Below are 14763 nucleotides of genomic sequence, written 5' to 3'. Positions count from 1 at the left end.
CAGAGTTCAGAATCAAGGCAGGCAAGACGGGTTTAATGTGGCCAGTTTCCTGGCAGCTTTGTCAGTTCTAAGCGCAGTGGAAGCGGGGCCCCAGCTGGATGAGGAAGCGCCCGTATGGCTTCTCTTGTTCCAGGCGGAGGATCTGCTGTGCCGCCAGCACTGGTCAAGAGAAGAGGATGGGGCCAGTCAGGGGGAATCCTTGCGGCAGCCTTTGGACCTATGTGTCCTCACCCCACACATGGGCCCACACGTCCCCATACTCACCCAGGAGCAGGTAGAATACCCGGGCAGCCATCCAGCGGGGGCTGAGTGGGGGCACCAGGCTGTCGAAATCGGGCTCCCTATTGGCCTTCAGCTCCTGGGCCACAGCCCTGTAGGGATCAGTAACGGTCAGCTGGAGTCCCAGCCTGCCCACCGCCCCACTCCCTCCCCCGGCAGTGTTTCCCTGCACCTGTACAGGGCCTCCAGCGACAGCAGCTCAGGCTCCAGGGGCAGCACTGAAGGCAGCTCCAGGGCCACTTCCGGGACCTCAGGCACCACAGGCAGTGCAGGGGGCTCGGGCTGCTCTGCCTCAGCCCAGGCCCTGGAAGAACACGGCAGTCACCTTCCAGGGAGCAGGGGAGGTGGCAGCTGTAACATGGATGAGGGCCCCACCCTGAGTTCCCCCGGACTGGTGGCTTACCAGACTGGTGGCTTACCAGCGTTCTTCTGGGGGGATGAGACTGGTGCGGGACTTCTCTTCCTCCACCACTTCTAGAGAGAGCTCTGTTGGGAGGGGAAGGTCCTGAGTGGGTCTGCTTAGATCAGAATGGTCGGGACCTTGAGGACCCCTGGTCACACTAGATGTGACTGCTGTGCAGTGACTTGTAAGAAGAAAGAGATCTAGGCTCCCTTTTGTTAAGTGCTCTCTCTAGTGAAAACCGTTTGCAGTTAAGGTACCCATTCCCTGGGACAGTGGCTGTGGTGGTGGCCCTCTCCCTTCTCCAGATGCCTACCTGAAGATAGCATGAGGGGCCCACTGGGCTCCTGGGCCTCCCTTGGGACCTGCAGATGGGAGAATGGGAACTAAGCCCCTGAGATCACAGAAGCACCTGGGGCAGGGTGACGCGGTCTCGGCCTGCGCTTGAGGACAGGACCTGGCACCACTGGCTCAGGTGGGCAGAAGGCAGCCTATGGGAACTCAGGTGAAGCAGGCCACTCCCAAAGGAGGAGGAAGGGGATGCAGTTACCTCAATATCACTCAGAGTTTCCATCCTCCTTTCCTCCTCAGCTGCCACCTCCTCCTCAGGCTCCGGGGGTGGCCTTCTCCTGAGTGCTTCTGGGGGTGGCTGGGCACAGTGGGTCCAGAGAGCCAGCAGTTCTGGGGGGAGCCAGCCAGCTGGGAGGGAGGGGTGGCAGGGATGGGGTCTGAGGTGTGAGGAACACCAAGACAGTGGACTGTGGGTTCAGAAGGCCCCACATGCCAACTCCTTACCATGAGTTGGGGTTCGGAATAGCTCCGTGGGACTCCTGATAGTCCTCTCGGGAGGCTGCACCTTTGGCTACATGGGGGGTATAGGGGGAGGCCAGAAGCCCAGTTAGGAGGGAGCCCCTCCTCCCTGCCCCTTCTCCACTTCCTTGCAAAGCTTTGTTCCAAGACCTCTGATCCCCCATGCTGGCTCCGGCCCCTGCCTGCCCCGCCTACTGCTAGGTGGTGCCCAGGCATGTGCTCCGTGGGGTCACTAAAGGAGCAAGGAGAGTTGACTCTGTAAACCTGGAACACATGCGTTTTGAGGATTGTTTCCAGTGCCTCCCCAGCAGCTATGGCCCTGAGCCCTCCCTGCCTCCCTCCATCACCTGTAGAGCCTGGGCTGCACTCACACACTCCCAGCAGTGGGCTTTGGTTTGCAGTTGTTCCTGGAATTTCTCCCGGGAGATCTGAGTCTCCTTGTCCCAGAACAGTAGCTGGCGGCGGCGGCGGCGAGCAGGCGGACTCCGAGGGTGTGGGGGCACTGGAGGCTGCCGCCTCTGAATGGGGAAGGGAGGCAGGGCAAAGGCTACCCATTACTCCTTTTCCTGTCACCTTGGTGGGCTACAAATGGGCCCCACTCCAGAGGCACCCTGGGAAAGAGCTTGGGCAGGGCCTCTGGGTACAGCTCTGACCTCACATGGGGGGCCCATATGGGGAGTGCAGGCTCAAGAAAATGGAGAGTGAACAGGGCACTTTCTACCAATTTGCACAAATCCTAGATAGGCTAGCAGTGGCCCAGGGCTTGGGGAATCTGAATACAGATGAGCAGCTCTGGGAGAGGAGAACAAAGAGGCGGAGAAAGCTTGGAAGGGGCACTACTAACCTCTGGGCTGAGTGGGGCTGGCAGACGCAGCTCTGGTGGTGGGGTCACCTCTGCAACAACACTCTAGGTCACGGCTCTGCCACAGGCATTTGTCCCAGCAGTTGCCTAGGCCAGAAGCTAGAAGGCCTCCCTTCAACAGAGCCCTGGGTGGTGGCAGCTATGCACATAGCCCCAGGAAGGCCACAGGCACAATGGGCACTCACCAGTAAGTAGAGCCTCAGGCTCCCAGCCTACTGGCTTCACCTCCTCAGGAGCCGGGACTGGAAGTGGCTCTGCTGCCTCTTCCACTCTGAGGGGAAAATGGGCAGGAGAAATGAGTTCACCCCTCCCAGCATCAGCCTCCTACCTGGCCCAGGGGATCCTGCCCTTACCGTGGGAGAGCTGGAGGTGAGAGCGAGGGTACTGCCATTTCCCCCTCCAGGGCCCGGGGCTCCTCCTTGTACTCTACAAAGAGAAGACTGGGGCTTAGAGCATACAGGAGGAGCTAGGAGCACTGCCCAGACCCAGCCTGCCCATGTCAGGGCACTGACCCTCTGGAGCCGGATGTGCCCTTCGCTCCCTGGGAGGCCTGCCTCGCCGTTCCTCTAACAGGATGGCTTCATCTTCCTCAGCAATCAGCAGGTCCAGGTCTCGGCGGCTGACCTCTGGGAGATCCTGTTCACCCTGATAAGAGAGTAAGAAGAGAGGATGCAATCCCCTTGCTGAAAAGGACAAGTGGCTCTAGGAGACTAGGTCTGAGAGGCGGGCAGCAGGGGGCCCACCGTGCGCTGAAGTGCCAGACACAGGGAGGGCTGGAATGGAGATGAGAAGGCAGGACTCAGGCAAACAGGACGGTAACATGAGGCAGGCGGGGGCACCAGAGGCAGGACTCAGGCCTCACCTCTCTGGAAGGGGACAGCTTACCTCGATCTGCAGCATGCGGATGGGCTCTGCCTCCTGGAGGGTGATGGCCTCTGGAGACACCAAGGTGACCAAGATCCTGTCTGGAAAGGCAGGAAAGTCACATCAGCCCCTCTGTGGCTTTCCAGCTTCCCATGCCACGTGAGGCAGCCAAAGCACAGACTCTGGAATCAAGTCAACCTAGGTTCAGTCAACCTGGCCAGTCACTGGCAATCTGACCCTGGCTAGGTTGCTCAAGCACTATAGGCCTCACTTTTCTCTTCTGGAGAATGGCAATAAGAATTCTGATCTCATAGGACTCTTGTGAGGCAGAGATGAGGTGACACAAATGGAATGCCCCTCACAGGGCCTGGCTCTTAAGAGAAGCTCAAAGATGGTCTTCAGTTCTTGGGCCTTCTGAGGCCTCTCTCAGGAAAGAGGCTCTCTACTCACCAGGCTTCCTAGGCTCCACGGGGACTTCAGGCGGGGCCTCCTCAAGCTCCCTCTCTGGGGTTGCAGCTTCTAGGAGCTGTCGAATCTTTGGGAGAGGATTGGGGATGAAAGGGAGGATTCATCCTCAGCCCGCTCTCCCACCTCCACAACCTTATTCAGACAGCAAATGAAAATATTCCTTTTCATGCCGCAGCTTTGTGACACCAGCACACAGTGAGCCCACTCACCATCTGCTCTCTTTTCCTTCCATTCCTGCCCTCACTATCTAGATTTTGTCCATTTTTCTGTGCAGAAGCACTGCACCCTTACGTCAAGTGTTGGGGGGGTAAAGATCTCAAGAAGCCTATGGTCTAACAGAAAGACCAGTGTGTAGAGTACCCCAGCAAGTCAGCACAAGGGGTGAGACAAGCACACTAGCAATGGGATCAGTTCCAAAGCAACATTTGGCTCTGACCAGAGATAAAGCCTCATAGAAAGGGGTAAATGGCTGGAGCCAGGCCTGCTAAAGACATGTGGGACTTAACTAGTGTAGAACAAGGGTGACCGTTAGGGGCATGGAGGGCTGTGTGCAGTGGGGAGCCGGAGGTGCCTTTGAAAGAAGGAAGTAGCATTATCTTAAGCTGTAAACGTGTCAGGACATGGATAGAGGAAGAGACATGGGCACAGAAACCTAAGGCTAAGAGATGCTAAGGGCCTGGCTTAGAGCCTTGGCAGTGGGAACTGTGTGGTGAGAAGTTGGGACAAGGGCTGCTTTGTCTGGAGGGGTCTGTCATGACAGTCCCCCAGCACGGACTCCTGGAGGGGAGAGCTGTGGCAGGGCCCCTTCCCGAGCCCCACGGTCAGACACAGGAACAGCACTCCCCTCCCGCACTGTCAGCTCGCCAGTCTGGGGCATCTGTGGGAAATTAGCCCTACCTGAGGGATACTGAAGGGGCTGGGAAGTGTGGGATCCACAGACATCACCCCGAAAAAGGGGTCTGGAGCACATTCCAGGGTCTCCATCATGGCCAGGCGGTTAGGAAGCAGTAGGCTGGGTCTGAGACCAAGGGAGAATGTGAGCTGTCCAGCACTGAGGCAGAGGGCTGACGCCCAGCAGGGAGGATCCCCACCAAAGGCTGAGTGGTCCAGTCCCTGGGGGCACTTACAGCTCAGTCTCCACCATATCCATGCGAATCTGCAGCTGCGCACGGTGTAGGCGCTCCAGGATGTGCTGGATGTCCTCTGCAGGCAGGGAGGGCAAGGTGGAGAGCACGCCTCGCCTCTCTGCCGCAGGGCCAGGCGACTCTGCCCCTTATCTGAGCCTTGCCCCCCTTACCTACGAGGTACTGGCATTGCTGAGAATAGACCCGGATCACGCCGATCTGCAGCTGGGCTGACAGATAGAGGGAGAAGCGCGGCCGGGGCAAGCCGGGCAGCGGGGGCTGAACTCGTACCAGCACGTAATTGAGGATCTCCTCACTGGGGGGACAACGTGCCCCAATCACCACTGCTCCAAGGCCCAGCCCCGCAGCCTGGCGCACCCATCCAGCACCACCTCTCCTGCCCACTCACCTGCCCGCTCCTCCCCTTCCCAGCCTTACCAGGTCTTTACCACGTTCACCTTCAGGTACTCGCGCTTCACCAACCGGCTGCCACGAGTCGCTGCCAGCCTGGAAGGGGTGGGGGGTGTCAGGCTGGGGCCCTTGGGTGTCCCTCCCAGCGCGCACAGCCCAGGCCTTACCAGATGGTGGCGAAGCAGCCAGTGTGGCGCTGAAGCACGTTGGGATAGTAGAACATTGTCCCACCGGGCTTTCACCCTTGTCCCCACCACTCCTCCGCTGGGGTCTCAATCCGAATTCTTTGTGGCACTGGGCTTCCAAACACCGCCGTCGGGGCAAAGGGCTTGGAGAGGCAGCCGCCAGGGCAGCCCCAAAACGCCCGGTAAAGGAGCGGATAAACACTCAGGTGTAGGTCAACAATTAGGGCAAGAAGTAAACGGAGGCGTGGACCGCACACACAGCAGTCGGGAGGCCCCTCTCTGCTGCCGCGAGTGGGTTCCCACGCCGCGTGGCTGCTTCGAACTTACTGAGGCCTTCCGGGTCGGGTTCCAGGTTGGAGAGGCAGAGCTTCCCAAGCGCAGGCCGGGGCTGGGCCCTAGGCCAGGTCCCGAGAGAACGGAGTCCTCTGCAGGGGTGCCGGGCTCCTAGGCCTTGCACTCAGCTTACGCACCTGCAGTCCCCGCGGCCCTAGATCCCGCCGCAGGGGGCGCGCGCGCTCCGGGACTCGGCGCCTCCCTCGTCATTAGATGGCGGCGGCCCCCACAGCAGCCAATGGGGAACAAGACTGGGCTTGGAAGCACTCGGTTTCAGGGCACCAAGTAGCCTGCCTGGGATCTAGGCAACAGGTGTCTCCCGAGGCAGACAATGAACCAATCAGAAGAACCCTGCGTGCTGCGGGGGGCCATTATGATGTGTCCTGACCAATGGGCTCTCTTTCTAGCCTCTGATAACAAGGGTTCTCGGTGGCACTTCTCTGCCGACCAATGAGCGAGGGGCCAGTCCCAACCTCGCCCCCGCAGCAAGCTTGGTAACTAGGCCATTTCGACCACTAGAGAAGGTCGGGTCATGCCCAGGGCAAGGGCTCTGCCCCATTCCGGGCGCCTGACCTGAGGTTAGACCTTGCCCTTTCTCCTGAAACCCACCAAGTACCAAAGACTGGTTTGCCTCTGTGTCCAGCCTTGGGCTTGTCCTCAGCTGGCCAGGTGGAGACGGTGTGAGGTGGCCTCGGGGACACCGCAGATGGATGAGGAAGAAGTCAGATCTTACAGGAAACAAGCTCAGTCATTTCCTAAACTTGGACAACTTGGGCTGTGGGCATGCCCCCTCTGGCTGTTTTCCAGTAGTGAATGTTCTCCTGGCTGAAACAGACCTCAGCTTTGTGGGATGCAAGGCATACATCTCCCCATACAAAAGCCATCTGGCCCAAAAAATTCGTTTTCCCGCCTCCTGCCTTTGTATGCCCCCTGGGTTTGGCTTAAAATGCCATTTTCCCGCCTCCTGCCTTTGTATGCCCCTGGGTTTGGCTTAAAATGCCCTTTCCAGCCTTGACCCCAGGGTCAGCTTCTGCCTCTAACACTCAGCACTTACTGGCACTGAGTTGATCCTATTTTACTTTGTTCCTTAAGTCTATGAGCTCTTGACATTAAGATCTCTTTTTGTGGGGGGTGGGGGCACCTGGGTGGTTCAGTTGTTAAGCAGCTGCCTTTGGCTCAGGTCATGATCCCAGGGTCCTGGGATGGAGTCCCACATCGGGCTCCCTGCTCAGTGGGAAGCCTGCTTCTCCTTCTCCCACTCCCCTACTTGTGCTCCCTCTCTTCCTCTCCGTCAAATAAATAAAATCTTTAAAAAAAAAAAAAAAAGATATATTTTTTTCTTTTTCTTTTTCAACTAGTTCCTGGAAACTAGCACAAGAAACATCTGTCAAATGAATATCCAATTACCCCAAATTTACAACCACAGACAGTCAAGTCTGTGACAAGAGTCTGACAGAGATTTCAAAATCTAGTCCTTGTAAGCTTTACAGCACTTGCTTTTACAGATGAGAAAACTGAGAGGCCCACATGACAGTTCTTCCCAGAACACAAAGCTCCCGAATGACAGGCTGGTTGGGAACTCTGCTCTCTTGAATTCCAGCGTTTCTAGTACCTATTCCACTGTGCTTGGCTAAATGAGTTTCTACATAATACAAATTGTTTCAATCACGTATGTTGTCACTGCTTATAAGTTCACACTGGGGAACAAAGGTAGATGCATCTACCTTAAGGGTAGATGCAAAGTGGGGGCATCTACCCTTAACTAGTGTAGGAGATAAAGTAATTTGTTCATCTATCCCTCCATTCAACAAGAATTTATGAAATGCCTACTATGTGCCATGTCCTTCTCTAGGCACTGAAGATAGAGCAATGAACAAAACAAGTCCTTGTTCTCATGGAGTAGGGAAGGAGAAATGCTAAGTACGTAGACAAATAGAAATATGTTAAGTGGTGATCAGTGCCATGAGAACAATGAGGCAGCATAGGAGAACAGAGGGTAGTGAGAACTAGGTAGGGTGCTCAGGGAAGCCTTCTCTGAAGAGCAGAGACAACACGCATCTACCTGAAGGAAAAGAACCAGCAAGTGCAAAGGTCCTGAGGCAGAAATGTGATGGGTTCAAGAAGCCTGGAGCTAGAATCGTAAGGGGTAAGGTTAGAGGAGGATAGGAGTCACATCACAGAGACTGTGGAGGCCACTGTAAGGATTTGGGCTTTTATTCTGAGTCAAGAGCCAATGGGGGGTTTGGGGCAGAGGAATGACATGAGATTTATGCATTAAGAGGATCTATACTGGGGCGCCTGGCTGGCTCTGTGGGTTAAAGCCTCTGCCTTCAGCTCAGGTCATGATCCCAGGGTCCTGGGATCGAGCCCTGCATCGGGCTCTCTGCTCAGCAGGAAGCCTGCTTCCCCGTCTCTCTCTCTCTCTGCCTGCCTCTCTGCCTACTTGTAATCTCTGTCAAATAAAATAAATAAAGTCTTTAAAAAAAAAAAAAAAAGAGGATCTCTACTGTGTTGAGAGAATAGTGAAGGTAGAAAAGCTGTAGATGGAAACAGAAAGAGATGTGAGAGATGACAGTAGGTTATTCCAAAGTGTTAGTCGTGGAAGCAGAGAAAACTGGTCAGATTCTGGATAGATTCTGAAGGAATAACAATGAGCTCTGCTGATGAACTGGATATAGGATGTGACAGAAAATGGAGGACACTATATAATCATAAATGAAACAGTCCAACAAGAAGAGAAAACAATTGTAGGTATTTATGCACCCAATATGGGAGCACCCAAATACATAAAAGCAGTTAATAACAAACATAAAGGAAGTCATCAATAGTAATACAGTAACAGAAGGGGACGTTAGCCCTCACTTACACCAATGGACAGATCATCTAAACAGAAAGTCAATATGGAAACAGTGGCGTTGAATGACACATTGGACCAGATGGATTTAACAGATATATTCAGAACATTCCATCCTAAAACAGCAGAATACACATTCTTTTCAAGTGCACATGGAACATTCTCCAGAATACATTACATATTAGGCCACAAAACAAGCCTCAACAAATCAAAAGTATCTAAGTCCCACCATGCATCTTTTTTTTTTTTTTTTAAGATTTTATTTATTTATTTGACAGAGAGAGAGATCACAAGTGGGCAGAGAGGCAGGCAGAGAGAGGGGGAAGCAGGCTCACTGCTGAGCAGGGAGCCAGATGCAGGGCCTGATCCTAGGACCCGGAGATCATGACCCAAGCTGAAGGTGAAGGCCCAACCCACTGAGCCACCCAGGTACCCCCCATGCATCTTTTTAACCACAATATTATGCAACTAGAAATCAACCATAAGAAAAAAATCTGGAAAGATCACAAATATATGGAGATTAAATAACGTGCTACTAAACAATGAATGGATCAACCAAGAAATCAAAAAGGATATCAAAAAATACATAGAGACATGAAAATTAAGACACACAATGGTCCAGGGATACCTAAGTGGCTCAGCCAGTTAAGCATACTCAGGCCATGATCTCAGAGTCCTGGGATCGAGCCCTGTGCACTGGGCTCCTTGCTCACTTGGGAACCTACTTCTCCCTCTGCCTGCTGCTCCCTCTGCTTGTGCTCCCTCTTTCCCACAAATAAATAAATAAAATATTCTAAAAAAACAAAAACAAAAACAAAAACAAAAAAACTCACAATGGTCCAAAATTGTTGGGATGCAACAAAAGCAATTCTAAGGAGATTTCTAGCAGTACAGGCCTACTTCAAGAAGCATGAAAAATCTCAAACCTTATACCTAAAGCTAGAGCTAGAAAAAGAAGAACAAACCCCCAAACCAATAGAAGGAAAGAAGGAAATAATAAAGATCAGAGCAGAAATAAATGAAATAGTAAAAATTAAATTTAAAAAAGGATAGATAGGGGTGCCTGGGTGGCTCAGTGAGTTAAGCCTCTGCCTTCAGCTCAGATCATGATCTCAGGGTCCTGGGATCGAGCCCTGCGTGGGGCTCTCTGCTCGGCAGAGGGCCGGTTCCCCTCCCACCTACTTGCGATATTTCCCTCTCTGTCAAGTAAATAAATAAAAATTTTAAAAATATATAGATCAATAAAACTAGGAGCTGGTTCTTTGAAAAGGTCAACAAAATTGATAAATCTTTAGCTAGACTCATTAAAAAAAAAAAAAGAGGACTTAAATAAAATTGGAAATGAAAAAGGGAAAGTAACCAACACCACAAAAATACAAAAAATTATCAAAGAATATTATGAAAAATTATATACCAACAAATTGGACAATCCAGAAGATATGGGTAAATTCCTGGAGACACAACTGAATCAGAGAGAAGTAGAAAATTTGAACAGACTTATTACCAGCAATGAAATTGAATCAGTAATCAAAAAACTGTCAACAAACAAAAGTCCAGGACTGGATGCTTTTCAGGTGAATTCTACCAAACATTTCAAAAGAAATTAATTCCTATTCTTTCAAAGTATTCCAAAAAATAGAGGTGCCTGGGTGGCTCAGTCAGTTAAGTGTCTGCCTTTGGCTCAGGTCATGATCCCAGAGTCCTGGATTAAGCCCCACACTGGGCTCCCTCCTCAGTGGGAAGCCTGCTTCTCCCTCTTCTGCTCCCCTGGCTTGTTTTCTTCCTCTGTCAAAGAAGTAAATAAAATCTTAAAAAAAAAAAAAAAAAAAAGGCACCTGGGTGGCTCAGTGGGTTAGGCTGCTGCCTTTGGCTCGGGTCATGATTTCGGGGTCCTGGGATTGAGTCCTGCATCGGGCTCTCTGCTCAGCAGGGGGTCTGCTTCCCTTCCTCTCTCTCTGTCTGCCTCTCTGCCTACTTGTGGTCTCTCTCTCAAATAAATAAATAAAATCTTTAAAAATAAATAAATAAAAGTTAAAAAAAAAAAAAAAAGAAAAAGTAGAAGAGGAAGGAATGCTTCTAAATTCATTGTATGAGGCCAGCTTCACCCTGATACCAAAACCTGACAAAGACACTATATAAAAAGAAAACTATAGGCCAGTAGTTCTGATGAATAGAGATGCAAAAGTAGTCCTCAACAAAATACAAGCAAACTGAATCTAACTAAAGAAATTATTCATCATGGTAAAGTGGGATTCATTCCTGGGTTGCAAGGGTGGTTCAATATTTGCAAATCTATCATGATATGTCATATCAATAAGAGAAAGGATAAAAAACATGATCATTGAATAAGCACAGAAAAAACATTTGACAAAGTACAACATTCACTCATGATAAAACCCCTCAACAACATAGGTATAGAGGGAAAATACCACAACATTATAAAGGCCATATATGAAAAACCCACAGTTAACAGCATGCTCAATAGGGAAAAACTGAAAGCTTTTTCCCTAAGGTCAGGAACTAGGTAAGGATGTCCACTCTCACAACTTTTATTCAACATCGTACTGGAAGTCTTAGCCACTGCAATCAGACAAGAAAAAGGAATAAAAGGCATCCAAATTGGTAAGGAAGAAGTAAAATTTTCACTATTTGCAGATTACATGATAGTTATATATATAAACCCCTAAAAACTCCAAGAAACTACTAGAACTACCAATGAATTCACTAAGGTCACAGAATACAAAATCAATGTACAGAAATCCACTGCATTTCTATGCACTAATTACGAAGCAGCAGAAAGAGAAATTAAGAAAACAATCCCACTTACAATTATACCCGAAGTAATAAAATACCCAAGAATAAACCTAATCAAAGAGGTAAAAGATATGTATTCTAAACTATAAAACACTGATGAAAGAAACTGAATATTACACGAAGAAATGGAAAGACATTCCATGCTCATGAACTGGATGAACAAATATTGTTAAAAAGTCTGTACTACCCAAACCAGTCTACAGATTTAATGCAATCCCTATCAAAATAGCAACAATATTTTTCAAAGAACTAGAACAAACAATCCTAAAATTTGTATGCAACCACAAAAGAACTCGAATAGCCAAAGCAATCCTGAAAAAGAAAAGCAAAGCTGGAGACATCATAATTCCAGACTTCGGGAAAAGCCTCTGCCTTCTGTTCAGGTCATGATCCCAGGGTTCTGGGATCAAGCCCCGCATCGGGCTCTCTGCTCAACAGGGAGCCTGCTTCCCACCCCCCTCTCTTTCTGCCTGCCTCTCTGCCTACTTGTGATCTCTGTCAAATAAATAAATAAAATCTAAAAATAAAAAAAAAATTCCAGACTTCAAGTTATATTACAAAGCTGTAAATATCAAAACTGTATGGTACTGGCATAAAAACAGACAAGTAACAGGGTGCCTGTGTGGTGCAGTTGGTTGAGTGTCTGACTCTGGATTCTGGCTCAGGTCATGATCTCAGGGTCCTGTGACTGAGTCCCATGTCTGGCTCTGTGATCAGTGGAGGGTCTGCTTCAGAGTCTCTCTCCCTCCCTCTGCCCTCCCACTTATGCTTGCTCACTCTCTAAAATAAGTAAATATTTTTAAAAATAGACATATTGACCAATGGAACAGAAAAGAGAGCCCAGCAATAAACCCATAATTATATGGTCAATGAATCTTCAACAAAGGAGGCAAGAATATGCAATGGGAAAAACACGGCCTCTTCCACAAATGATGGTGGGAAAACTAGACAGCAACATGCAAAAGAACGCATCTGGACCACTTTCTTATACCATATAAAAAAATAAACTGAACACAGATCAAGGACCAAAATGTGAGGCTTAAAACCATAAAAATCTTAGAAGAGAGCACAGGCAATAATTTCTCTGACATCAGCTGTACCATTTTTCTAGCTATGTCTTCTGAGGCAAGGGAAACAAAAGCAAAAATAAGCTACTGGGACTACATCAAAATAAAAAGCTTCTGCACAGCAAGGAAACCATCAACAAAACTAAAAGGCAACCTACTGAATGGGAGAAAATATCTGCGAATGACATATCTCATAAAGTGTTAGTATCTAAAATATATAAAGAATGTATGCAACTCAACACCAAAAAAACCCCAAAATTGTTCAATTAAAAAATGGGCAGAAGACATGTCTTCTGCGAATAAGACATCCAGATGGGCAACAGATATATGAAGAAATGCTCAACATCACATCACCAGGGAAATACAAATCAAAACCACAATGAGTTACCACCTCACACCTCTCAGACTGGCTAAAAATAAAAAACACAAGAAACCAACAGGTGTTAGAGAGGATGTGGAGAAAAATGAAGCCTGTGCACTGTGCGTGGGAATGCAAACCAGTGCAGCCATTGCAGACAACACTATGGAGGTTCCTTAATAAATTAAAAATAGAACTACTGGGCACCTGGATGGTTCAGTGAGTTAAGCGGCTGCCTTTGGCTCAGGCCATGATTCCAGGGTCTTGGGATAGAGCCCCACATCAGGCTCCCTGCTCAGTAGGGAGTCTGCTTCTCCCTCTACCGCTTCCCCCTGCTTGAGCTCACTTTCTCTCTCTCAAATAAAATCTTTAAAAGTAATAAAAATAGAACTACATATGATCCAGTAATTCCACTATAGGGTATTTACCCAAAGAATAGGTAAGCACTAATTCAAAAGGATATGTGCACCCTTATGTTTATAGCATTATCTACAATAGCCAAACTATGAAAGCAGCCCAGGTATCCACTGATAAATGGACAAAAAATTGTATACGTGAAAACTAATTTAACATTGTGTGTTCTTTATACTGGAATTAAAATTAAAAAGAAAGGGAAAGCAAGAAAATGGAAGTCAAGGTGAAGCAAGTGCAAAGAAGGGCCAGCAGGGATTTTAGCAAATTGAGGGCACCACAGAATTCATGTACCTGTACGCTCAGTGCCTGCATTCTTCCCTGCTAATGCAGATGCCTGTTTGGGCTCTTGGCTTCTCAGGAGGATGATGGGCAAGACTGAAGAGGAGGAAAGTCCAGGGAGGCAGCAAGGCTCAAAGGCAGCACTGAAGTTTGTCAAATGCAACAGCAAGAAGATCCTTGAGGATCTAGGTGTACTGGGCTTTGATCATGTAGTTGAGCCATGGGAGGCTTCTAAGAGCAGTGTGAGAGGGAAGAGCCTGATCTGGGAGGCTCCCCCTCCTCTAAGCTGGTGTCCCCTGCAGAAGGGGGAAGCTGCAGGCTGTGGCATCAGCCAAGTGGTGGCTTAGGTCTGAACTGGTCTGCTGGACGTGAGTGGAGAGGTAGGATGACAAGTGGCCTGTGAAGGGAGAACTTTCAGTTCGGTGGCAAAAGAAACACAGGCGTAAGAGAGAGGAGTGTCAAATGATTTGGAGCTCTCAGATCTCAGCCAATAGTGTTGGTGACATGGCAGTCTAGGCCAGATGGTCTTTTGTGGGGCTTAGGTAGGGCAAGGAAACCAGGTTGGGGGTCCCTGTTGGGGTGACAGTGTCCCATGTGCTGGAAGAAGAGGCACCGGGGCCTGGTCTCCCTCCGCTGAGGGGGCTCAGCAGCCCTCTGATTCCTTTCAGCACCTCCTTTGGTTCCCCCTCCCTTCCTAGGCCCCAGGGTCTTTAGCCCATAGTTTGACAGCAACCTCAAGTTCTCCTGTTCATTTAGACCTCCTGCCCGGAGTCCCCCAAATCAGAGACCTCTAGCCAAGATCAGTGGAACCCAGATTTTTCCAAGTGAAGCTGGTGGCAAGAGCCACTGTGGGCTGTGTTCTTCTTGGTGGCTAACCTTGATCCTCTCCTGGGGCCCGGAACCCACAGAGCAAAGACAGCTTCCTAGCCAGAACCTCAGTTGGAGGAGAGCAAAGGGGCCCAGAGACGTCAGCGGGAGGAGAACCCAAGTACCTCACTCTCAAATTACGTCTTTAGCACTTCCCGGTCACCCCTGCTACCTTTTCATCCCAACAAAGCACATACTGACTCCTCTTTCAATAAAGTTTTATTTTAAAACCCCTAGTGAAGATCTAAGAAGAAAATATAAAGTGCTTAGCTTTAGGGGTGGGGGAAGAGGAAAGGTACCCTGAGTTCACACCATTTGGACTTTTCCAGGTTAGTTCCTCAGAGATGAAAGAAGGTGTATCTCAAAATCAAAAT

At 49.6% G+C, this 14763-nt stretch overlaps 1 protein-coding gene across 2 annotated transcripts; it reads right to left on the bottom strand.

Annotated features, from left to right (window-relative positions):
* Positions 1 to 12: 12 nt before the first annotated feature.
* On the bottom strand, positions 13 to 14723 carry REC8 (REC8 meiotic recombination protein). 2 transcript variants are annotated; one of them, XM_059181714.1, is made up of 19 exons: positions 5386 to 14723; positions 5246 to 5314; positions 4981 to 5123; positions 4811 to 4886; positions 4581 to 4701; positions 3666 to 3750; positions 3237 to 3316; positions 2864 to 2996; positions 2705 to 2777; positions 2537 to 2622; positions 2334 to 2383; positions 1861 to 2007; positions 1475 to 1541; positions 1230 to 1378; positions 996 to 1044; positions 699 to 765; positions 452 to 583; positions 265 to 371; positions 13 to 159 (listed from the first exon to the last, which is right to left on the bottom strand). In XM_059181714.1, the coding sequence occupies exons 1-19, from the start codon at positions 5439 to 5441 to the stop codon at positions 68 to 70; spliced, it is 1782 nt and encodes a 593-aa protein (XP_059037697.1). In that variant the 5' UTR covers positions 5442 to 14723; the 3' UTR covers positions 13 to 67. The 2 variants fall into 2 exon arrangements, with proteins under 2 accessions (XP_059037697.1, XP_059037698.1); XM_059181715.1 differs by lacking the exons at positions 13 to 159; positions 265 to 371 and having other exon boundaries at positions 454 to 583; positions 683 to 765.
* Positions 14724 to 14763: the final 40 nt, after the last annotated feature.

Source organism: Mustela lutreola, chromosome 7 (assembly GCF_030435805.1).
Source record: "Mustela lutreola isolate mMusLut2 chromosome 7, mMusLut2.pri, whole genome shotgun sequence".
NCBI classification, from domain to species: Eukaryota; Metazoa; Chordata; class Mammalia; order Carnivora; family Mustelidae; genus Mustela; species Mustela lutreola.
The sequence above is the reverse complement of the archived record's forward strand: the minus strand, read 5'-3'. Positions and strand labels throughout refer to the sequence as shown.